A 26,172-nucleotide genomic window follows, 5' to 3' on the forward strand; every position below is an offset into this window, starting at 1 on the left:
ATCGACAGAGTCCTGCACCACCATGTTTCAGAAAAAAGCATCAGAAAAACCCTGATTTGTAATATGAAACTTCTTTATTCAGTGTTTTTACTGCTTTAAATCATCTGGTCTGTTTGTTTTGGAGGGGAAGAGGATATTTGGTTCCTGGAAAACGCACAAAAGGAATCCTAAGCGTGGCTTCATGCATGGCACATTGGAGAAGTTGGTTGCACTTTGCAGTCTGCGAGATGCCACTAAATCCTTCACACTGCTCCTTTAAAGTCAATCAATACTAACTTCTCTTTACTCTTACTCTGTCTGTAACGTTTTTCAACTTTTTTTATTACTGCTGTCTTCAGTGGCGACACACAAAGATTTAGGCACATGAGTGGGATACAGATGTGGTTAAGGCAAGGGGAGGACAATGGTGGCGTGGTCATGACAGTAAACCACCTCAGTGAATATGTGTATTAAAATACACAAAATGTACCCTCATAACATGTGATTGTTTTTTTAATAAGCTTTTTTTAAATTCTCTGTAGCTGTGGGTGCCACAGCAGTGTACCCCATCGATCTGGTGAAGACACGCATGCAAAATCAGAGAAGTAGTGGTTCCCTGGTGGGAGAGCTCATGTACAAGAACAGCTTCGACTGCTTCAAGAAGGTGGTGCGCTACGAAGGCATCTTCGGCCTTTACCGAGGTCAGTGTGCATCGACACAGATTTAAACCCCTGCCTTTTTTTATGTATTATATCAAATATCCACATGATGTTAGTCGTGGTTGCAAACTGTGCAGCTGAAACCGTCTCTGAGGACTCCATACAGCATCTATCCTGCTACTGTAGCTTATATGAGCTGGAGTGTCTGTTATATGTTCATTATAATGCATCTCTTGAACTTTACAGATCTTTCTTCTTGCATGTAGGAAACACTCCAACAACAGTATTTCCAAGATCATAGTGATTACCAGGGTCATGCTGTGTATAATGTACAAATGTAGGTTTAACATACAGTGTATATAATTTTGTGGAAACTTAAATAAATTGGCCAAAGTCCATCCCCGAATTTGTATCTACAGACAGCTTTCAGGAAAACCAACTCACAGGCATTCAAATCCACAAAACAGGTTTAAAAAAAAAAAAAAGAGCTGAGATATGAGAGAAGAAAGAAGAAGTGAGTAGTAGGGACAATGAAAGAGGGGAGACAAGAGGAGAAGAAAAGTGTAGGGTGGACAGGAGGGCTGTGTGAGTTCACCTCTCTGTTGACCTGTCTCCTTTGAAGTGATTACCGGCTGGCTCGGGACTTTTAGAGCAGGACAATAAACGTCACACGCAAGACCACATACCTTAAGGCCTGTGTCACAATGTGGTGATGTCGCATGTCTGGACTTACACACTCATACCAACGCATACACAGACGCTCAGCAGACACACAAGTATGTAGGCATGCACACACGGACATGCAGGCGACTACTTGGGCATGCAGGTACGCACATACCAGGGCAAGACATCTCTAATGACTACCTGCCCTGTCTTCAGAAGCCGGGGTTAGAGTGTCTGTGTGGGTATTGTTGAGGTCGGATTGAAGAAGGATTGAAAAAAGGTCCCCTGGAACAGTGGCGGGGCCTTTTTAAAATCCCATGATTCTGATTGACAGCGTCGGACTCCCGAGAGGAAACTTGAATGCTTGAATTTCTGTGGGAAACACAAAGGCCATCAAGAATGGAATGGCCTTACAGACACAGAGACAGACAGGTCTGGCTCCAGATAGATGGCCAGGCAGGTATCCTTTCAGCCAAACTGGAGTTATGTAATGTAAGTTGAAAGTCCCTCCATTGGAATCTCTCATAAACAAAATGGCACATGAGAAACAGGAGCATCTTTTCATAAGGATGATTTTGCCGCAATAAATTGGGTGTATATTCCCATGTCCTGTCATGTGTGGGTATGTATATTCTGTGCTGAAGGAAGTATGTCAGCATTTGGAAAAACAATCTTTCAAAAATGATTTTGGGCTCCTTTTAAATGAGCTCCAGGCTTCAGGTCCTTTTGCCAAGATCCAAATTGAGTATATGATTATGTGTGTGTGTGGCCTCGCTACACACAAAATACTGTAGATTATTAACTGTGTTTGTTACTTTGAGGAAACGTGTGTGTGTGTGTGTGTGTGTGTGTGTGTGTGTGTGTGTGTGTGTGTTTCTTGCCTTGGGGCTGGGTAGGGGGCCAAGTTTTATTGTGCTCTGTTGTGATTATTTTGTTTATTTTTATCCTGCTCTGGGTTGTAATTGAGGTCTGCGTAAACTTTTGGTTGGTTTGTTTTATACTCTGCCCTTTTTTCTCCTATTCTGGGAAGCAGTTTCTTTCTCTTCATCCTCTCTTTACCCCTTCTTCCTCTCTCTCTTGTTGCTACTCTGATGTCCCCACACTCCACATCAATAGATTTCATTAGCGTCTGGAGGATCTTTCAGGGTCGGACGCATGCAGCGGGAAGCCACACATCATGTGGAGTGTGTGGAAGTGGTATATGTATATGTATGTATGCGCATGTGTGTGAGTGAGTAGGGGTACCACAGCGCTCTTTTTTTCTAATCATTTCGTCGTTTTCTAATGATAGGTCTTGTACCACAGCTACTGGGTGTGGCGCCCGAGAAAGCCATAAAGCTCACAGTAAGTCACTGCGTTAGAAGGCGCATAGACACACAGATGCACATTCACACAGACACAAAACCATGAGGCTCTGCCATCGCATCAATCTATCGGATGGATTTGAAATTATGTGAAACACACAGTTAGATGCAAATAATGACGTACTGTATAGCTACACACATAATCTGATTGAGTCTGTTAATTTTCTACATTTCCTACAGAAACATTGTCCACTGTATATTGACTTGATATTCATATCATGTTTCACCATACCAGCCTTAATATGGAAACAGACATCTATTCCCTCCCAGCATTTCTAACTGGTTTTATTGTTGCCGCTGCTGTTCCAAAGACAGCAGGATCACATGACGTTTTCCTCAGAGCCTAGCAACTACAGTTTATCCAACTTAACCTGCTGGCATCTTACAATAGTCAACCATTTGTCTGCTTAACTACTACTTCATTATGACAAAAAACACTATGTTCAACCACTGCTCATTTTAGGATGGCCACTACAAGAAAATGTGTTCGTTTTTAGTTTTTCAAAGGCGACAATTAATCTAGATCAGGGGTGTCAAAGTCATTTCAATACACAGGCCACGTACAGTCCGATTTAATCGCAGGTGGGCCCTTTTTTTTTGTTCAGCGAAATACATTTTAAAAAGACTAATGCATTTACAAAACAGCCTTTGATGTCTCCAGTGGACAAATGTAATTTCAGTATTTGTGTTTTTCCACATTCAGTCAGTCCCACACATTTTCACTGCTGTGTAGTAATCCAGACATCACCACACCAAACTAAAGTTTGTATTCTGGTTGGGGTGGAAAAGCTTTTTGATGAAGAAAGCTACTCAGTGTTTAACTTGCTCCTGAAACCTGGCACCTCTTAGCCTTCCCAAGTGCATTAGTATTAGGTGTGCAAGGTCATCCAGTGGGCTGGATTGGACCCTTTGGCGGGCCGGTTCTGGCCCCCGGGCTGTATGTTTGACACCCCTGATCTAGATGTTGGTGTCTGACAGGTCTTAGTTTCCTTGTAGCTCCTGGAGCATTTCCTGGTTGGTGGCATTAGCTAGCGGTAACGTTAGAAGCATAGCTACTGCTCACAGCCTGGCTTTTGTCCAAAGCAAGAAACAACAGTGAGAATCCCAATTAGAACTAAAAAACCTTAATCTCAGTGCTATGATAAAGAAAAAAAACACCTAGTAGTATTAATAAACAGGCAGATTTTGTTACTAACTGGTCTAGTAGAAATACACACTTCCTTCAAGCAGTGAAATGAGCCTTCATTTACCCGGGAGACACCCGTTGACAGAGAGCATTGCATAGTTACAGCGAGGCCAATAGGGAACCTAGAGAATCTAATAAGTTGAAGCAGAAATCTTGTCTACTGCCACTTTAAAAATCCTTGATCTTTGTCTGATTGTAACCTGTATGTTTCCAGGTGAATGACTTTGTGCGAGGAAAGACCAGACAGAGAGATGGCACAGTCCCGCTGGGAGCTGAGATCCTGGCTGGTGGATGTGTAAGTCTTAAGTCGACTGTTAATAGCCTTTTTGTAAGTAAACTAGAACTAAGTAAGGTGTCAAAAATCTGGACATGATTTAAGATAGATTACCTACTGAGTGTTACGTTCTGGGGCCTTTCTTTCATCCCATCAATTTATAAAATTTAGAAGTGAAATGGGTAAAAAAAGATATTAAAGGTATAGAGTGCAGGAATTGCAGGTTACTGTTTGTGACCACACCAGGGAAAATGAAAGCCAACCTCAGATTCACTCTCGTTTTGGCACTAGCTTTGTCCACTTGGCGTCGCCTCGCTATATTTGCGTTTTTTTCACCGGTATCCACAATTTTTGTAGCTCCCTCTTGGATGTGTGCTGCCTACGGTGTAGCCACTTTGCCAGGGTAAAGGTCCCTTTCAGTTCCTCACTCAAAATCTCTGAGAAGCCAAAGCTCTCCTACGAGTTCCATGAGAGCGCTTTCAATATGAACATGGCCACAGATATTCAGCATGTTTGCAACAGCCACAGATATAGTCAGCATTACATTTTTCAGTGTTCACCTATTTTTTCCAGAAAAGCTCAAACATGGAGTTTCTCTCTCTCCCCCTCTTCATCATCCTGGCTCTTCAAAGTGCACTGTGCTGAAAAATGATGCTGCACAGTCCACAGACAGCGTATACAGTACTAAGGCAGCATACATCTCTTAACTATGTTTACCTGTTTTCTGAGTGCCGCCCCTCTGACAGTTGAGTGGACAGACATGGACCTGTTTGGAGGCCAGAAGTCTCTGTTTGTTGATGGAACGTGTAGAGATCACACATGAAAGAGCAAATGCGCATACTGTACATGCTCGTAGGAGTGTGTGCATGCATGACAAACAGAAGAGCATACAGGTGCACAGACAACACACACTTACTGAGAGGAGATGATTGACAGCAGCTGCTACCTGAGACCTCTACCAGTCTGTTACCTGCTCCCCTCCCATCATAGGTTTTGATCACTGAGCTGTCACAGTCTACCCCCAATGCATGCACACACACACACACACACACACACACACACACACACACACACACACACACACACACACACACACACTGTGAGTCCTCCAAGGCCAGCAGCTTTAGCCTGAGCAAATGAAAGAAGGTCTTTCACTCAACCCCTCTTTTGATGCTGATCACTAAAGCAAAGTATTTCAGGATACACAAGTCATTATGGGTTTAGCTCCACTCAGGCACATTCAATTGACCTTATTAGTTCTAGCAATATGTTCAAGAAAAGTTTTAGCACGCTACATTTGCTGTTAATTTTACATTTCTTACACTGATTATGTTTTGTGACGGAGACAAAAATGAAAAGGTGCACTAACCACAGGAAAGCAAATAAGCTGCAGAAACGCTCTGCGCCGTACTGGGTGTGAAAAGTAGCGGTTGCCTTTTTTTTATACAGCCCGTATGGATTCAGAAGTAGAACCATCACAGATGCATAGGGAGAGGAGAGGATAAATGTAGAGGAGAGGAGTGTGGATGGATGGATTTTTCCTCTTTTCCTCCGTGAGCCGTCGTGACAGCTCCTTTCATCCTGGCTGAGGCCCCGGTGTTAGTGCTGGCACTGCACTCTGCCTGCCACTTTATCTCACACACACACACTCGCGCACACAATCACACACACGCATAGACGTCGAACCCTCCTGAACCCTGTTTTAGCGAGGCTCCAGCCACAGCACATGAAATCTGTTTATATCATTTGGTAGCTGTGAAAGTGTTGGTTTGGACCACAGTGTCAGCCTCAGGTCCACAGTCTATAAAGCAAAGGACAGAGAGAGAGAGGAAGATGGAGGGAACAGGGGATTGTAATGTTATGTGTTCGCTTTCCATGTCATAAACTTATCCCAACTTCTTCATCTCCTCTTACATGCTGTTTTCCTTCTCGTCTTTTCTTGCCCTGTCCTCTTCTTACCTACCTATTTCCTCTCCTCACCTCCTCCTCTTGCTCCCTCCTCTTTCCCTCTCTAAATCCGTGGCTCAGCATCATTTAAGCTCCAGCGCCGGTTGCCAGTTTCTAATGATTATTTGGTAAGAATGGCATGCTCCGTTGACTGAGCTGGCTGGATGCTTATCTGGCAGTTACTGGCCTGCATTTTAGGACTTAAGTTACACAAAATACTTACTGGGTCATTGCTGAGGGGGGTGGAGAGGGGGGTTAGACTGAGAGTCAAAATACAGTAATACTTTGTTCATTGTGAAAGTATCGCAGTTTGCATGGTTGGTTTGAGTCTTTGTAGTGGGTTTCTTATTATTATTCTTATTATCAGAAAATCGAACACATACAGATCTGCATGTAGAGCATGAAGGGTGTACAAATGAATTGTTATTTATGGAAAGCAGCTAATGTACTCGTGTGTGTATTTGTGTTGAGGGGGGTGTGTTCCTCAAACTTAACTAAGCTCTTGGTATGCTCTCTGCAGCACACACACACACATAGCCAGGAGCTGTGATGCGTGCATAAGGTGCTGACGTCCCAGGTTTCTACGGATCACCTTGCCTTGTAATTACCTGGGAATCATCAGAGAGCCGCCGACGCTGTCACTCCATAATCACAACCCTCAACCTCTCCGCCCCAACCTCGACCTTCCCTCACTTCTCTTGTTTTGACTACTCCTCTCTCTTGTTTCTGTCTCATCGTCTTTCTCTCTCTCTCATTAGCTCACTCTGTTTATTTGTCCGATCCTCTCGTTTTCTATTCGTCTCCCTCTCTCATCTGGGATGCTGAAAGTTTTTCGAGTTATTTTCCAACAGTTAAGTAGGAACGTGGGATGGTGAAGTGCACAAACAGCTCTGCACTGTCACTCCTTTTATCTCATGTTGTCAGGTCTAATTGTCAGCTCATCTCTCTGAACAATGTTGTTGTTTACTCTCCTTGAGTAAACAACATCTCCATCTCCTCCATCTCCAGTCTCATTAGTATCCAATTGAAGCAGCCAACACTGCTAGGGGCCGGAGCCAATAGCCTCTTGATGCTTACGCTATTAGCCAGCATGTAATCAACTAGGTTATTTCCATAAAACAAGTCATAAAGAGTTAGCTGTGAGATGTAGCAGCTTTAGAGCGGCAGGCCTCCTGCTATTCACAGCCTCTCGTTGGGTCTGAAAGGCAAGCTGTAGCCCACTATGCTCTGTGTTATTTAAAAAGCTGCTGCACACACCTTCAATGAGACTATTATGATCTCTGTCTCTCCCTCCTCCCTCTCTTCTTGTAGGCAATATATGGTAACACTTAAAACTGAGGGACATTTAGCAAAATGAATGCCCATGTTGCAGATTGGAGCTCGATGCCTTCCCGTAAGGCAGGAGGCGACAAGCACAATCCATCATTCATAAGGAAGCGACTGAAGGCGGGGGAGAAAAGGAGTGAAACAACAACAAACAGACCAGGCCTATTTAAGACAGAAATGGCACCATGGCAACCGATTGCTATCTAATTGCGATGTGCCACCCTTCTGCGTGTAGCTACAGTAACCACTGGCAACCGTAGCAAGAGAGAGACAATATTAAAGAAGATGAGAGAGATCGTTTGAGAAGAGGTCAAAGCAAGAAACGTTGAGAGAGGATGCTGGAAAAGCCATTCAGAGGAAGAGAGAAACAATTAAAGGAAAATAGAAGGCGCAGAAAGTCAGAAAAAGCCCAGTTTCGCCCAAATGGAGTAAACATTTCTCAGTATCAAGACGCATGCTGGAAATGCCGTCATGTTCCCTGACTAGACACAGTTAACCATTTGTCTCGCCACAACTCTACCACAGCAGCTACCTCTTATACTTAAAAGCCCTGCCGACCTGAAAGGCAAAGAAACCAGTCTGAACTTGCTGCAGTATTGTTGCCCTCACAAGTACAGGTTTGGAGAATGGTGCGAAGTGAGAGGTTAGAGAGGAAAAAGAGAAGTCAGAGTCCCCGCAGGGTCTGTGTGATGAAGACAAACAGCTGACAGACTTGACTGCATCAGCAGGATTTCCCGGTACTCTCCCCTATTCTCCTCCTCTCTACATGTTTGTTTTGCAGCTGGTTGCTGAGGAGGCACTATTGTTAAGTTGCATCACTTGCTGCTGTTGCGTACAAGCCAGATAATAGTTACATTTTCAGTCTTGATTATATCAAAGAAACAGTTCAACCCAAAATCAAAAATATATAATTTTCCTCTTACCTCTAGTGCTGTTTTTCAATCTAAATTGCTTTGATGTGAGTTGCCAATGCCTGCCTTCTCTTGAATATAATAACAATATCACTATATTTCTATTGGAGCACCACACACCGAGTACCATCTAAGTTCCAATACATTCGAGAGAAGGCAGAAATCTCTACGGATGATATCTCCAACACTCTGCAACTCACACCAAAACATTATAGCTTGATAAATAGCACTACAGGTAAGAGTAAAAAATGTGGTTTTGATTTTGGGGTGAACAGTCCCTTTCAAATGTTTTTAGTGTTATGTTGAAATAAACTACTTTACTAGAACTCAGACAACACACTCAGAAACTCATATTAAACATAGACAAAATCTCTGCTGACATTAGGTGTTATTTGCTACACCAGTCAATATATTAAAGCCAGTTATTATGTGCAACTGAAGTATGCCTTTGTCTTTCTGTTCCTCCAGGCTGGTGGCTCCCAGGTGATCTTCACCAACCCTCTAGAGATTGTAAAGATCCGTCTGCAGGTGGCAGGAGAGATCACCACAGGGCCGAGGGTCAGCGCCCTGTCCGTCATCAGGGACCTCGGCTTCTTTGGACTTTACAAGGTGAGAAACCTCCTTGGGGTCAGAGGTGCATGTATAGTGCACATGTCTATATCACAAATTATTCTTTAAATTCCTCTTCTCTCTTGCTTCTGGTCTATTTTGATGCAATCTGCTTATCAGAGGATACAGAATTTTAGCTTGTGTATAGAATATACAATGAAGTTATGGTTTCAGTAGTTCATTTTACTTCTTTTGAGGTGTTTCAGTGGTTATTTTGAATGATTCTAGTAAGAGATACCAAGGCGAGTACAGGCGTCTGACTAAATGTGCAGAAGCAACTAGTTTGCACGAGGTAATGTGCAGAATGAAGAGCAGCATAATCCTATAAGCAGCTAACCAGGAGGCTACAGATCACATACTATGAATAAGCACAATATTCTCAGTCTTATCTGATGTTTTCAGCCACATTTTTGGTCAAGTCACAGTAGGATCAGAGAGTGGAATTACAAAATTTACGTTTCCTCCATTCCCTTCTAGAGTAGAACTATCACTGGGATAACTTCCACCCACCATCAGCGCCAGAATCCCAATGGAAATGTGTTGAGGACTCATGTTAGTCTGTCCTCCTGCCCCCAAACCCATGTTTTCATTTTGTCTTATTTTCAACTTATTATGTAAGCATGTCATTCATTCCTGTCCCAGGAGATGTGTTGGTGAGAAAATTCATTTTGAAACAGTCAATAGGCTGAAGAAATGAACCCTTAGCAGTTTAAAATAAGCCCACCACATCATATCGGTATAAAGACATTTGACATGACTACTGTAATAATAGAACTCTTGTAAAGAACGCATAACTTAAAACACGAAGCTCACATTTATCTTTAAGTGAGACGTACAGTCCCGGAGGAAGCCCAAAGCCATATTTAATGTAACACTGAAATCAAGTTGGATTTGTTGCGACTAGGTTAATTAGACGTCCAGTGTCCATTCCATTGTGTTTTCATCAGCCTCACCATTTCACAGCAATCCATTATTTCTCATTACTGTTATGACTAAATCATATGTGATTTTTCTATCAACTATTGTAAAATTATACTTTACCCCACATCAGCCATCATTTAAATCAACAATTCCATGTGGTCTTCTGTTTGAGAACAAGAAAAGACACAATTTATGCTAAAAGCTGTATTTAACCTTAATTGCCATAATTGGTATTTTTCAGTGGCACAGGGCTAAAAATTACAGTGCACTGTTTGAACATATTAGAGTTGTATGATATTATGCACCCATTAGATTGTAAAGCAAGCGTGAAAAATTATAGTGTCATAAGAGGCTAATATAAAAAAATACTGTTGCGTTGGTGTGTTTAAAGAATATTTTCATTATGTTATAATTATTACTCTTAGAAATCCTACGACTTCTAACATCTGTCTGTGAAGTGGACAGTCACATAGTGGGGTTTTTTTTTTTTTTTTGGACAGCTATAGGAATCAGTGGCTACCGCTAACAGTAGCAGCTTAACTGGCTCGACAAGGACATTAGCCCTCAGGGTAAAACAGAGCATGTCTAATTAAATTACTTAAATAAGTCCTAATGGAGCTCGGCGGGGGACACTCTGCTTCGACTGTAAACACAATCAACTGAGAAAATGTCAATCTCATACCTGCGGTTGTGTTCATTTGCAAGTAAGATGATCGCACTTGTGTTGTCAAATTCCAAGAAGTAAACTACTTTTCAAGAACATCTAGACGTCCCTCAGACAGGACTTTTAATTTTGATGGTCTGCTGATTATTTGCTACACTGAACCGTATCACTCTGAGTCTCGCAGGTTTGTCTGTGTGGTTTTCTTTCTGTCTGCACCTGTCAGCTCAGCCAACTTCCATGTGCACCTTTTGGTTCTTTTAACAAGGCTGTAATAGAGTGTGGAGCCTCCTCTTGTTTCTGTCTACCTGCCTCTTGTTCCTGTGTTTGTGTGGCTGTGCACTCACTCCTGTAATTTATGACTATGTTGAAGAGTGTGTGTGTGTGTGTGTGTGTGTGTGTGTGTGTGTGTGTGTCCACATAGCTACTGTCTCCATTTAGCTGTCTGCGAGAATGCTGTTTGATGCAGTGTGTAAATGCGTGCATGCTTGTGCACATACTTCATTGTGTTTGTCTCCTGGTCCACGCATAGAGAGGAGACAAAGTGCATTGAGAAAGCAGTAGCGGTGTTGGCGGTAGAGGTGGCGGTGGTGGTGGTGGTGGTGGTGGAGGGGAGGCGGGGAGGAGACGAGCTTCAGCCTGCAAGCCCCAGACGGGCTGGCTCCGGAGGGGCTGCACCCAGGCACAGAGCTGCCTTTGTCAGGGTAATTATCCTGACGCTCACCCTCCGCTGGTGGAGCTACCGGTTGGTAGGGTGGCTAACGCACTAGCGCCACCATTCATCAGTGGGGGAAAGTTGTCAGTGTAGGAATATCACCCTGGGTGAAGTTTCATGTTTGAGGACTTATTGTATTTAAGTTTTTCTTGTGTGTAGGGGTACATCAGAGGCATTTTGTATACGCTTGCTCAACTAAATCTTTTAATTTCATCTCAATACACACAGTATCCGTGAGCCGCCGCACTGCCAGTGCATTACCCAGCCCAACACCCTGATATTAAGGCTTCCAGTCCCAGTCCCTGTGACGCTGTTTGTCTGTCCTGCCTTGATAGAATCTCCCAGCTTTCAGCAGCCGCTCGGGCCCCAGCCAGCCAGCAGGAGGGACAGGCAGACAAGAAGTGCCAGAGGAAAGAGAGGGAAAGAGATAGCCCAGATACCTGCCAGTCCTCTCTCTGTTTGTGTGTGTGTGTGTGTGTGTGTGTGTGTGTGTGTGTGTGTGTAGGAACCAAAGGATTATCCCATAGGAGTTAAATGAAGCCTGTCCAAAACAGGGAGACCCTGCCCAGCTCTTTAAACGCCTTCTGTTGACTGTAGTTGCTGTATCAAGCAGGTGGCAGCGGGCCAACAAGCTTGAAATACAGCAGGAAACTCAATAGGCTTGATGATATAGTGTTGTTTACAGTGGCAGACAAGGAGTCATCTTCGTCAGCCAGTCTGTCTTTCTCTGCTTTTCCCACTCTTTTTTTTTTTTTGGTGCCTGTCAGCTTTGCTTTTGGAGTTGCCTCCCTCACCTGCTGCTGAGGACACAGATCGTTTGCACATGGAGAGGCATGATTTGTTGTGGTTGATACTTCAGAGTTCTTTTGGAAGTAGTTTCCTTGGCTGCAACATCAGTTGATGCCTGAATATCTGGTTTGTGAACAGACAGTTGAAGTTACATATTGTGGCGAGGAAAAAAACTAATCCATCTTTAAAGACCTGAGCCAGAAGTCACGGTTTGAATCCCCCTAGCATCATCAATCTTTCTCTGCTCTCCTTTCTGTTTATTCTTGTCTTTGTTTTCCATTTCTGAGAGTTTAACTCTCAACCCAATATTATAACCTAAAACTTCTCCTTTTCCCTCTGACTGTCTTTCTCCAGGGCTCCAAAGCCTGTTTCCTGCGCGACATCCCCTTCTCAGCCATCTACTTCCCCTGCTACGCCCACCTCAAGGCTCGCTTCACTGACGAGGACGGAAGGATAGGACCAGCCAAGATGCTGCTGGCTGGAGCGCTGGCAGGTAAAATACTCCAGCCTTTATACTTTAACAGAAAAATAGACAACTATTGTATGAAGTTCAGAGGCAGAAGTTAGTTTTAAGTTTCCGGATCACATTAACAAAATGTTTTGCAAGAACTACACTAGAGGGATCCTGAACTTCAAAGCTTCAAAGTACTAAACATACTGACCCTAACATTTATCAATGTGGACGTGAGCAGGTGCTACAATCGAATGTCACGTCAGGTCTCATCTGGTGTATGCAAGTGGGAGTCAGGGTGGACTTGCGGTGCAGCATAGTGAATCTGGCTGAGTTGGAGAATGGTTATTTGACCATATTCTGATTGGGATATTGGAGTGTTTGCAACCATAGATTCAATATATGAAGGGTGTAGGCTGGTGCATGTAAGGGATGTATAAGATAAATTTTCCAACGTCAGCTGGAGTGTGAGCGTCTACTCCAACTTTGTTGACCGCAGCAGTGGTTTATTTCTATACTGCATTTTACAGACTTCCATTGATGTCACTTTTCTCTTTGTCAAAGAGAACCAGTTAGTTAAATGGACCTGGAACGTCAGCATTTTCATTCTAGTTTAGAGATGTTTCTCTTCTTGGCCGTATTGCGCCTCTCCATGTCGTAAACTCAAGGGCAAGGCCTCTAAAAGAGAATATATTGGGGCAGGATATTTAAAGTGACACTTACCTTTCTGGAAATTTTACGCTTTTCTTTGTTTAGGTTAAAATGCTATTAATAAGCTGATGGCACACTAAAATGTAAGTGAATTCCACCAGAGATAAAAACTCATAATTGTACCATTCTCATATGGTTCTAAGAAATGTCAGACCGAATGCAATGATTGGCCGAGCGTCTCCTGTCTGTCTTCCCCATGTGGAGGCCTCCGACTGACGTAACCGCTCACGTAACATCTCTCGGGTCAACATCGGCTCTGCTTTCAAGCACTGGTGAAGACTGATGCAGCTTCATCCTGAGCTAAAAAGGGACAAGTTTCTGCTAGACAGGTATTTTTAGTTTGCCTCTAGTGTAACATAGGCTATAACGTTATATGACAACACAGCATCCAGTTGCTAATGGCTAATGTTAGCCTACTGTAGCGTAGCCTCTGAAACAATAACGTTATCTTCCTAGTGTGTTTCCACTTAGTAGTAACGTTAACGCTACTATCTAATGTTAACACTGTAACTTTATTCTAAAACTCATCAGTCATCACTGACTCCAGTTGAGTTTTAAAACTCCAGGGTTGCGTTTGACTGTCTTGGTTGTAACGTTACACTCGCTCTCCTCTTCCGTGTATCCAACGTTACCTTGCCAATGCCTATGTCTATCATAGACGTAATGAGGACGTAATGGAGGAGGGGGGAGTAGGCCTTTGGAGGGAAGTGGAGTTGCAGGAGGAGGGGGATGGGACTTTGGAGGGGGGCGGGTGCCAGGTACTCCAGCTTCCTCCTGCAGTCCAAAGACATGGTGACTCTAAACTGCCCACAGGTGTAAAAGGAAGTGTGAATGGTTGTCTGTCTCTATGTGTCAGCCCTGTGATAGTCCGGTGACCTGTCCAGGGTGAACCCCGCCTCTTACTTAGTGTCATATGGGATAGGCTCTAGCTCCTGCAGCGACCCCTAATAAGATCTTCGGTTACGGGTAATGAATGAATAATGAATGTCTTCAACTGCTTACACTGTGATCGGCATGATAAGAACGCTTCATGAATCGCACGTCATCCTTAGATGATTTTTGTGCTTGGATCTGCGCTGGTTTGTACGTTAGATGGATACATGAGGGCCACTGTGTCTGTATGCGAGAATAAGAAGAAATGAAAGCAGTGAAATTGTAATTCGTCTCCTATGTTTTCACTGTATTCTCTGGCATCTCTGGTCAGACTTTGTCCAAAATTCCCACCAAGCTGCATCCGCCAGCTACATCAACGCACAGACGGAAGCGTGTATCAACTCCTGGACAAGAGGCTGTTTTTTAGTTTCATTATATTTGAAAGAGGCCATACATCTCCAGAGCTGATATCTCCAACACTCAGTAACTCACACCAAAACAAACCAAGAGGAAAAATATGCATTTTTGATTTTTGGGTGAACTGTCCCTTAAAAGTCTGCTTTACTGTATACATCTCCAGACACTACTGTCAGTATGAATGGATCCCATGATGCCAGGAACAATCTTCAACGTGTTGCATTTTTATAACTTTGCCTTTTAGAGTGTGTGTAATTTGAAAAACTGCATTTTGTCTCATAAAATATTTGACTATTCATAGTGAGCCAGAAGGCTTCAGTCCCAGAGGCAATGTGTAGAGTGCTGAAGTGTATGAAAATCTTTGGTCGGGTCCAGTTTTGAACAAAGTGTGAGAACAGGTCTAAATCAGCTCTCGCCTCAGACCTCCACAGGTCTGCAGTAACAGTAGCAGAGCTCAGAGTTTGGAAGCGAGGCAGCCTCTGACCGCAGGCTCCATGGCGGTAGCTGCTAATTAGAGCGCTGCTCAGTGATTGGGGACTGGGGTTTTGGAGCTCTGCAGCAGGGAAGCGCCTCAGATGCCTGCCAACCAGGCCGACAGGGAGGCTTTCCAATCCTAATATATTGTACATGCGCATACACACACACACACGCAGGCAAGCACACAAACATGCGTGTGCATACTTTATGCATGTTCACCCTGCAAGAATGCATACAGTCCTGTCTGTACGTTAGTCATAACAGTTAGCAAAGAGGCCAAGAAGACAAACATTCACTGATGACTTAACAACTTTATCGTCTGCATGAAAATATGATCCAAAGCAGAGTTTAAATATTGGATTTATCCCTAAAGCAAACACTAATGACAGACCAGCACTCCCCTGCCAAGTTAAAAGGCTTTACATTTGCATAAAAGACTTAATATTTGTTTTGAATCCTCGGAGATGTGTCAGCAGCACTCTCTCTTTGACGCAGAGGCACAGCACAACACGGAAAAATCATAAATCCTGCCTCCCTCCTCCATTTTTACTCTGGTTTCTCACCACAAGACTGGCAGCCACGGCCCACAGACTCCGAGCTGAAACGAGCCTCATGATTTCTTCATTTTTTTCGTTACTTCGACACATTTATCTTCCCTCTTTCACATGTATTTATCAGCGGTTACAGCATTCTGGCAATTAGTGTTTTACAGTCAGCACAGGAAATTGAATTACACGCTCAGTTTGCACAGCATTATTTAGCTAGGCATTACTCTGGTCTGTGAAGAACATAGTGTTGGCCATCTCTAACTGGCATTAGCTCTGTATGTGAGAAAAAGTCCTGGTGGGAAATTTGGGCCTTATTCGCTGTTGATTGGTACGTTGACAGAAAATTAAACTATTTTGGTAATTGTTTTATTGATCAAGTCACTATTTACACCTTTTTAAAAGGAAACTTCTGCAGTTTTCAACCTGGACTGCATTCTCCCATGTTTTTGTGTCTAAGTGACACCCCTAATGGAAACAACAGTATTTGAAACCAGTCCAGTATTGAGAGAGAGCTGCAGCCACAGTAGTCAAACAGACTGCAAAGTAATATGCAACATCAGTTTATGCCTTTTAAAAGTGCCGTTTTTGCCACTGACAGGCTCACATAGTTATTATGTGTCTGACAACATTATGGAAAGAACCCTGCAATGAGAAGAAACATTCTTCTTTACATTTCACTTGATCCGATCTGTTTGTTATTAAAACATTTCATTTCTCTGTAGGAATCCTTCCCATAATGTTGTCAGATGATTATACTAACAACCTGTCATTGGCAAAAATGGCACTTTTGGTGGAGGTACATTGATGGTGAGCTATTGCCCCGAGTGGTTACACTGCAGCCTCTTTCACTGCTGCTGGCTGCAGCACTTTTTGGGAAAAAATGAGCAAATAGGATCCAGATTGAAAAATACATCCATTTCCGTTTCCGCAGAGACAGATGTTGTAAACTTTCAGGGCTCAGCCCAAACCTATAGGGGTCTGGGGGCGTGCTCCTCGGGGAGATTTGTTTTCCCATTAACTGCAGCTATATGCACTATGTTTCAAGACATTTGAGATAATGGGATGCCTAAAAATCTGAATATCATTTGAGAATGATAGAGATAGAGAAAGAAAATCACCCTGTAGAGCTTACATCCTGTTTTGTATCCAATATTTCATCAGCTGTCTTCATCATTCTGAAACCCTAACACAGCAAATGTTTAAGATGATTAAGTCTCACTCAGCCACCTAAAAAGAGGAAATATTGTCTACATTGTTATACTATGCTGGAGTTCACAGAATGAAGCTGACAAATCTCCTACATTCAAATCCATACCATAATAATCTGGGCTGCTGTAACTGACAATCAAGGATCTGGCCTGGATCAAGCTCTGGCCTGGTAGCTCAGGCTGTTAGAGGGCTGGTTGGAAGTCCTTAGGTTGAGTGTTTGATTCTCGTCGAGGATCTGTGAATTTTAAAGGCCGCTGTCCAGAGGAGAAGTGAAAGGCTCAGTGAAACACAACAGAAGTGTGAGGTGGCATAGCTCAGGCTGTTAAAGAGCTGCTTGGGAATTCTGAGGTCGGAGGTTCGATCCTTATCCAGGGCAGGTGAATTTTGAAGTCCAGCGTCCAAATTAAAAGGTTAAATGCGCCTGGAGAAAAGCGTATATGTGTAGCAGCAGGATAACTCAGTGGTTAAGGCTCCTGGCTTTAGTGCGGGAGACTGGGGTTCACATTCAGTGCTAGCTCAGGAATACGCTACGGCAAGGGGGAGCCAGGACAGCAGGCTAAAGTGGGGATGCCATCATCATCACCCCCACATTTTATACACGATAAAAAGTGTAACTGTAAGTGTAGTTGTCCTCAATTAGTGTAATTCATCTGCACCACAACCTCTCTGCTCTTGTCTCACTTCACTCTATTGTGTCTGTGTGTGTGTGTGTCTGTGTTTGAGTGTGTGTGTCTGTGGGGAGGAGGTCAGCCCTGACATGCAGAGCGCAGGAGAGAGGCTGCTTCATGATGATATATGAAACCAAAACTTTAAAAAGTAACAATAAGAGACGATTACGGCGGAGCTTATTATTATTATTATTATTATTATTATTATTATTACGGTCTTAAATGTGCCTCAGGCCGTTTAATACTGGGTCTCTGTACCAATCCCTGCTCGGGCCACTCAGAGATTACTTCTGGGCCGCATGTGGCCCCCAGGCCGCTAATTGAATAGGCCTGCTACGGACATCATCTCAGGACAACACTTGTTTATTTCTATTGTTATATAGTTTCTATATTGGCTCTAACTCAGATCCTTGTTCCTAAACTTTCTTTTGTCTCCATCGGCTATTCTCCACACCTCCTCAAAAAATCCACAGGAAGCCTACTCTCCTCTTTCCTCCTTTCCTATCTTCATCTCTCCTCTCCTCTCCTCTCCTCTCCTCTCCTCTCCTCTCCTCTCCTCAGTGCAGGTGGTCAGTCTCCACCGGGTGCCAGTCGGTTACCTAATGCTGAGATGATTAGGCTTTCTGAATAGCTCGTTTGGCCGTTACAAAAACCAAGAAGTCAGAATAAATCGTCAAGAGGGCAGTTGATGGTAATGACCGAGCCATCAATGATTGAGCCCATTCATGGCTGAAGTGGCTGGAGTGGGGGCTCTGCAGTCACTCCCTTCAGTCAGCCAGTCACTTTCACCGGCACACGGGGCACAGTGTGCATTGCTCTCATTACCGTCCATTGTCTGGCCCCGTTCAAACGGCTGTATGAAAAGTGGGAGAGGGAGGAAAGGAAGAAAAAAGGTAGAGATTAAATAATGGCCTCGCTGGTGGTATGGATTAGTTGATGGTGAAGTGATAGGAACTGGCCCCTACTTGTGTTTAGTGTATGTATGCGGCAGACTTGCTGCAAGATGGTCAAGCTCCAAGATGACGTGTGTTAGAAGAGGGAACAAAGAATGCTGAATCCACTCGATCAAATGCAGTTACGATGATATGCAAGATTCCGTCCGACCGTTGATGGCTGCTCTCGATAAATCATCTAATTTGTTTGGAGCTGATTTTAAGTTTGTGCCCCATTTAGAAGTGAACACATCTGACGGTTTAAAAAGGAGACGCGTCACACGGCTGAACAGCTTGTGCTTTCTTCCCCGCAGGCATGCCAGCGGCCTCTCTGGTGACCCCAGCTGACGTGATCAAGACCAGGCTGCAGGTGGCAGCGCGTGCCGGCCAGACCACCTACAGCGGCCTGACCGACTGTTTCTGGAAGATTCTCAGAGAGGAGGGACCCAGGGCTTTCTGGAAAGGAGCTGGAGGTAATGTTCACCAAGGCCAACATGTAATGGGCTACATTCATGTTGCCAACAGGTTGCTGGACCGTTTGCAGCCTCAGAATTAAACTGCAGAGACTGAAAAGGGGCTGTAAAAGTACTTCCATCACCTCTTTGTGTTATTTTGATGAAATAAAAACTCCATCCAGGTTTTAATTTACAGGTAATAGTCTCTTGAAAAGATGCTACAATTGAATGTCAATCAAAGATAAAACATTACAGGACTGTGTTTCAATATCAGTACACACATTTACATTGACTTCTTACAGTTGCATACACTGGACACAATACATTATTTGTAATTAGAATTATTTTAAATGTAAATTAACACATTTCTGAACCTTCTCGCAGCTCGTGTGTTCAGGTCCTCGCCTCAGTTTGGTGTGACCTTGGTGACCTATGAACTCCTTCAGCGCTGGTTCTATATCGACTTTGGAGGACAGTAAGTATCACTGTCTTATTTACCTTCAAACAGTCCATGTGGAGAGCAAAGAGGCGGGACGCACTGGTGCGAAATGCAATCTCAAACTTATCGGCTATCGTCTGACGATGATTTAGCTTTTTATATGCTTTTTCCTGATTTATCTGCGTTCATATCCGACTTCTACCAGAGAGAGAGACATGCCACAAGACCCAAAAATAATTTCCGTGCACATTAGCGGACAGATTGAAGTCCTGACTCTGACATCATGTACTTTCCCCACTTCTGAGATTGAAACAAGCTCATTTTCCTCCTCAAAATAGGTCAGTCTCAGGAATAATTCATGAGAGAGTTTGGGAAGCTCTCACAGTGACTAAGAGAGAGCTTCTTTAAACGGACAGCTGCGTCACACATGCATGTCACTGGACGGCTCGTGGCTCTAACATGACGCTCCCTCTCTCCCAGAAGACTCAGTGAAACTAAATCAGCTGCAGATCCAATGAAAATTCGGTGTGGTTTTGGGCGAGTTGATCTGTGCTCCTTTGCTGTCCGCGTTGGCAGCCAATCACAGAGCTCGAAGTGAAATCAACGAGGGATTTGATTTGTTCTATTCTGAGGGAGAAATGTTCCTCCTTTGATTTTCTATTAAGATGTTTATTTCTGCGGCGAGCAGTGTTGAATATGATAATATTAGGTCAAGATTTAATAATGATAACAATAAAACTCCTGCCTGTGCACGCTCTCTTTCTTCCCCACTCGGTTACAATAACATCTTATGCAGTATTTATGTTGTTCGACAGTTTTCCCCTTTACCACTCCTCACCTTCTCCTCCCTTTCTCTCCTTTATTCCAACCTCTTTCTTACTGCGCCTCCGGCTTCCTCCTCCCGTCTCTCTCTTGCTCCCTTCACACCGCAGAAAGCCTGCTGGCTCAGAGCCCACCCCCAAGTCTCGGATCAGCCTGCCGGCGCCCAACCCAGACCACATCGGAGGCTTCAGGTTGGCGGTGGCCACGTTCGCTGGCATCGAGAACAAGTTTGGGCTCCATCTCCCACGCTACACGGTGGCGGCGGCAGCAGCAGCGGCCCCCTCCAATGCAAGCACCCCCTGAACCTCCACTGGTAGCGGGGGCGGGTTAGTGAAAGAGGGGGCTTGAGTGTTAGTAGTATTTTAAGTTATTTAAAGTTCTTTATATTTTTTCTCCTCATAATCTTATTTAAATGGTAGTCTGTATGCAAGTATATGGATTAGTGAGGAAATTAACACGGGCGCACAAAGAAAACCCTTTGTAGGACTCGTGCAGTATTTGTTTTATCTTTTGATTGACATTGTATAGAGTTGTATTCCAATGTGGTTTTGTTTTTCATACAGTCCAGCTGGTTCAGTATATGCACACAGGCAGCAGACGGGCTGGCAGAAGTTAAAACACACCTTAACTGCTTGCTTTCTTTGGAACATACTATGAAAAACTACATATAGTATCGCAGCTTTTTCCAGTGTCTTCCTTTTATTGCTTTATAACCAAAAGCACATTCCTCACGGGATCGTATAGCTGGCCAAAAAAAAAAAAAGACTGATCCTAAATGTTGCACTTCTGTATATATGAAAAATTCAGAGACATATTTTCATATCTATACGGCTATTTTGGTCCTGAGTTGCTCAATTGTATCCATGAGAATATGACCAAAAAGTAACTTGAATGTAAAGACGCAGCGTAACAATCTGAATGTACACAATGTTTACTGTGAGATGTTTGGTTTCAGGTCTAAATGTATGCAGATGTGTGAATATATCTGAGGGACAGCTGGCACCGACTGTAGTGTGCCACGACTGAGTATTAAAACTTGTTCAGTACAGAGGATGTAGGAGTTACATATGGTGTGTAATAACCGTGCCTTACTGTGTGTACGGCAGCAACATGTGTTCGAGAGTAAAAAGAAACTTATATTAGTAAACTGAATGTGTGTCTGAGTTTTCATTTCTACTCCCAGGTGAACGCTACAAGAAAAATCAAGACAGCAGTTCATCAGCTATGCTTTAATACTCAACATAGCAGGTTTAACAGCCAGCACTCTGCAATACAATATACCTCTTGATAATTAACAGTTCATTAAAGAATATACAGTCGTCGCTCTCGTTTGGAACAAAAGACAAAGTGCCAACACCACGCTCAATTCAGTTTCTGACACACTGACATAAAGCAGCCACAAAGCCCCACGTGTGGAAACGTCACCATAACAACTCCCATGTTTATGCGTCTGGAATATTTCAGGAATGTGTCGCATGCAGGTGTAGTACAGAGAAAAGAAGCACAACATAAAGTGAACATGACATTTTGTAAACAATACATGACTAGTCTATGGACCCTGCTTTTATTTTTACGGTAGTGCAAAGCATCATCACAGTACACATATCTTCATAAGGCTATAAGACTGCCACGTCGTATATACTGTAGGCTCACAGGTTGCAAGCAACAAATCATTAAAAAATAAATAAGGGCGGACAAATCAGTAGAGGTCAACAGTTTACCCATTAACAGACGGTTTTGCATTTACAGGAGAGTAAATGCAAGAATACAATAAAACTGCAGTCTTGTTTGAAGCAGACAGGAACATGTAGGTAAAGGTGAAGGAACAAAACAAAACTGACTGAGTCGCACATGCTACAGTGACACCGATAAAAGCACACCAGAGGGTTGTACTGCGAAGCAAGTTTGACAGCCAAGCTATCTTTGCGTTAGCATCTGTTTCCTGTGATTTTACAGAAGGTTTCTTTTAGAGCCAGCAGGAGCAAATGGCCACAGAACACTACAAATACCTTCAGTAGTTCAATGAGAGCAAGAACAACTTGTATATGCTGTATACAGTATTCTCGCTTGGATTTTCTGCATCAACAACTGAATGCATGTACTGTAGGTGCCCATGGCAGAAACAAAACACAATGTGATGCATACAGTTTGGGCTACTTTGATTACAACACTTTGTTCCTTGGCATTACTAATGTACGGCTCAAGTTTGCATATATATCATATTCTCTTAGCCGAGAGTGTATATCGCTCTGAGAGATATCGTCGTGACTTTGCAACAATAGTGACAAAAGAGTTGATAAGTGAAAGGCGCTTTTTACAGCAGATTTAATTCAAAACTCAGCGTAGGTGTGCAGCATAAGTTACCATGGTGATCTAATCAGCTTCCTGACATTTAAAACTCTGGCTTTAGGCTAAGCAGAACTCGCTAACCCACTAATCTGGCTTCGTAGTACACCCCTCTGGTCTCTGATTCCCTCTGCTTTGGTTTGGAGTCCTGCTCTATGAAGCCAGCTCCATAGGCCCCTCCTCTTCACCATCCGCCCGGTTAGCACGGATCTCCATCAGGGTACGAGCGAAGCGTGCCCAGTCGTCAGTGTGAGCCACTGACAGCTGTAGGAAACATCAAAGAAACACAGGTAACATGACATTAGACACTAGGTTGACACATCTGCATGGTGTCATTAAATAGTATGCCATACAAATTTAAATAGAAAATCCATTACAAGAAATTTCATAAAATGTCATAAAGTCATAGTATGCAATTAAAAAATATACTATATCATAAAAAACACTCAAACAAAAAAACTAACACTGTAGTGTGCCATGAAAATGTCATGACAGTCTTAGTATAGTATGTCATAAAAAATCTGGAAAAATGTCATAGTATAGTATGTCATAAAAAATCTGGAAAAAAAAGGTCATAGTATAGTATGTCATGAAAAATCTGAAAAACAAAGTCATCGTATACTATGTCATGAAAAAATCTGAAAAAAAAAAGTCATACTATAGTATGTCATGAAAAATCTGAAAAAAAAGTCATAGTATAGTATGTCATAAAAAAATCTGGAAAAATGTCATAGTATAGTATGTCATGAAAAAAATCCGGAAAAAAAGTCATAGTATAGTATGTCATAAAAAATCAGAAAAAATGTCATAGTATAGTATGTCATAAAAAATCTGGAAAAAAAGTCATAGTATAGTACGTCATAAAAAATCCGGAAAAAAAGTCATAGTATAGTATGTCATAAAAAAATCCGGAAAAAAAGTCATAGTATAGCATGTAATAAATAATATAATCAAAAACAGTCATAGTAAAGCATGTCATAAAAATATCAAAAAATGTCATAGTATAGTATGTCATAAAAATTGATAAAAAAAAAGTCATAGTATAGTATGTCATGAAAAATCTGAAAAAATGTCATAGTATAGTATGTCATAAAAAATCTGGAAAAAAAAGTCATAGTATAGTATGTCATAAAAAATCTGGAAAAATGTCATAGTATAGTATGTCATAAAAAATCTGGAAAAAAAAGGTCATAGTATAGTATGTCATGAAAAATCTGAAAAACAAAGTCATCGTATACTATGTCATGAAAAAATCTGAAAAAAAAAAAGTCATACTATAGTATGTCATGAAAAATCTGAAAAAAAAGTCATAGTATAGTATGTCATAAAAAAATCTGGAAAAATGTCATAGTATAGTATGTCATGAAAAAAATCCGGAAAAAAAGTCATAGTATAGTATGTCATAAAAAATCAGAAAAAATGTCATAGTATAGTATGTCATAAAAAATCTGGAAAAAAAAGTCATAGTATAGTATGTCATAAAAAAATCTGGAAAAAAAAGTCTTAGTATAGTATGTCATAAAAAATCAGAAAAAATGTCATAGTATAGTATGTCATAAAAAATCAGAAAAAATGTCATAGTATAGTATGTCATAAAAAATCTGGAAAAAAAGTCATAGTATAGTATGTCATGAAAAATCAGAAAAAATGTCATAGTATAGTATGTCATAAAAAATCTGGAAAAAAAAGTCATAGTATAGTATGTCATAAAAAATCAGAAAAAATGTCATAGTATAGTATGTCATAAAAAATCTGGAAAAAAAGTCATAGTATAGTATGTCATAAAAAATCTGGAAAAAAAGTCATAGTATAGTATGTCATAAAAAATCAGAAAAAATGTCATAGTATAGTATGTCATAAAAAATCTGGAAAAAAAAGTCATAGTATAGTATGTCATAAAAAATCTGGAAAAAAAGTCATAGTATAGTATGTCATAAAAAATCCGGAAAAAAAGTCATAGTATAGTATGTCATAAAAAAATCCGGAAAAAAAGTCATAGTATAGTATGTCATAAAAAATCAGAAAAAATGTCATAGTATAGTATGTCATAAAAAATCTGGAAAAAAAAGTCATAGTATAGTATGTCATAAAAAATCTGAAAAAATGTCATAGTATAGTATGTCATAAAAAATCTGGAGAAAAAAAAGTCATAGTATAGTATGTCATAAAAAAAATCCAAAAAAAAAGGTCATAGTATAGTATGTCATGAAAAATCTGAAAAACAAAGTCATCCTATACTATGTCATGAAAAAATCTGAAAAAAAAAGTCATACTATAGTATGTCATGAAAAATCTGAAAAAAAAGTCATAGTATAGTATGTCATGAAAAAAATCTGAAAAAATGTCATAGTATAGTATGTCATGAAAAAAATCTGAAAAAATGTCATAGTATAGTATGTCATGAAAAAAATCCGGAAAAAAAGTCATAGTATAGTATGTCATAAAAAAATCCGGAAAAAAAAGTCATAGTATAGTATGTCATAAAAAAATCTGAAAAAAAAGTCATAGTATAGTATGTCATAAAAAATCTGGAAAAAAAAGTCATAGTATAGTATGTCATAAAAAATCTGGAAAAAAAAGTCATAGTATAGTATGTCATAAAAAATCTGAAAAAATGTCATAGTATAGTATGTCATAAAAAATCTGGAAAAAAAAGTCATAGTATAGTATGTCATAAAAAAAATCCGGAAAAAAAAGTCATAGTATAGTATGTCATAAAAAAATCCGGAAAAAAAAGTCATAGTATAGTATGTCATAACAAATCAGAAAAAAAGTCATAGTATAGTATGTCATAGAACATCAGAAAAAAAGTCACAGTATAGTATGTCATAGAAAATCAGAAAAAAAGTCATAGTATAGTATGTCATAGAACATCAGAAAAAAAGTCTTAGTATAGTATGTCATAGAACATCAGAAAAAAGTCATAGTATAGAATGTCATAGAAAATCAGAAAAAAGTCATAGTATAGTATGTCATAAAAAAATCAGAAAAAAAGTCATAGTATAGTATGTCATAAAAAAATCCAAAAAAAAGGTCATAGTATAGTATGTCATGAAAAATCTGAAAAACAAAGTCATCCTATACTATGTCATGAAAAATCTGAAAAACAAAGTCATAGTATAGTATGTCATAAAAAAATCTGAAAAAATGTCATAGTATAGTATGTCATGAAAAAAATCCGGAAAAAAAGTCATAGTATAGTATGTCATAAAAAAATCCGGAAAAAAAAGTCATAGTATAGTATGTCATAACAAATCAGAAAAAAAGTCATAGTATAGTATGTCATAGAACATCAGAAAAAAAGTCTTAGTATAGTATGTCATAGAACATCAGAAAAAAGTCATAGTATAGAATGTCATAGAAAATCAGAAAAAAGTCATAGTATAGTATGTCATAAAAAAATCAGAAAAAAAGTCATAGTATAGTATGTCATAAAAAATTAGAAAAAAAGTCATAGTATAGTATGTCATAGAACATCAGAAAAAAAGTTACAGTATAGTATGTCATAGAACATCAGAAAAAAAGTCATAGTATAGTATGTCATAGAACATCAGAAAAAAAGTCAGAGTATAGTATGTCATAAAAAAATCTGGAAAAAAAAAAGTCATAGTATAGTATGTCATGAAAAATCTGGAAAAAAAGTCACAGTATAGTATGTCATGAAAATCCGAAAAAAAAAGGTCATAGGATAGCGTGTCATAGAAAATCAGAAAAAAAATCTTAGTATAGCGTGTCATAAAAAAATCTGAAAAAAAGTCATAGTATAGTATGTCATAGAAAATCAGAAAAAGAGTCTTAGTATAGCGTGTCATAGAAAATC

At 40.9% G+C, this 26,172-nt stretch overlaps 2 protein-coding genes across 9 annotated transcripts in view; one reads left to right on the top strand and one right to left on the bottom strand.

Moving 5' to 3' along the window:
• Positions 1-21,121, top strand: part of LOC125905232 (calcium-binding mitochondrial carrier protein Aralar2) — a 57,839-nt gene extending 36,718 nt beyond the window's left edge. For both annotated transcript variants that reach the window (XM_049603129.1, XM_049603131.1), the window contains 8 exons: positions 522-680; positions 2,593-2,645; positions 4,066-4,146; positions 8,778-8,918; positions 12,359-12,497; positions 18,605-18,763; positions 19,130-19,220; positions 20,117-21,121. In XM_049603129.1, coding sequence (XP_049459086.1) covers positions 522-680; positions 2,593-2,645; positions 4,066-4,146; positions 8,778-8,918; positions 12,359-12,497; positions 18,605-18,763; positions 19,130-19,220; positions 20,117-20,309 — 1,016 coding nt within the window. In that variant the 3' untranslated portion in view covers positions 20,310-21,121. The remainder of the gene's footprint in view (positions 1-521; positions 681-2,592; positions 2,646-4,065; positions 4,147-8,777; positions 8,919-12,358; positions 12,498-18,604; positions 18,764-19,129; positions 19,221-20,116) is intronic.
• A 134-nt stretch (positions 21,122-21,255) lies between these two features.
• Positions 21,256-26,172, bottom strand: part of LOC125905225 (cytoplasmic dynein 1 intermediate chain 1) — a 76,324-nt gene continuing 71,407 nt past the window's right edge. For all 7 annotated transcript variants that reach the window (XM_049603119.1, XM_049603115.1, XM_049603114.1 and 4 more), the window contains one exon: positions 21,256-22,616. In XM_049603119.1, the coding sequence (XP_049459076.1) occupies positions 22,506-22,616 (111 nt within the window). In that variant the 3' untranslated portion in view covers positions 21,256-22,505. The remainder of the gene's footprint in view (positions 22,617-26,172) is intronic.

The sequence above is a fragment of the Epinephelus fuscoguttatus genome, linkage group LG17 (genome assembly GCF_011397635.1).
Source record: "Epinephelus fuscoguttatus linkage group LG17, E.fuscoguttatus.final_Chr_v1".
Lineage (NCBI taxonomy): Eukaryota > Metazoa > Chordata > Actinopteri > Perciformes > Serranidae > Epinephelus > Epinephelus fuscoguttatus.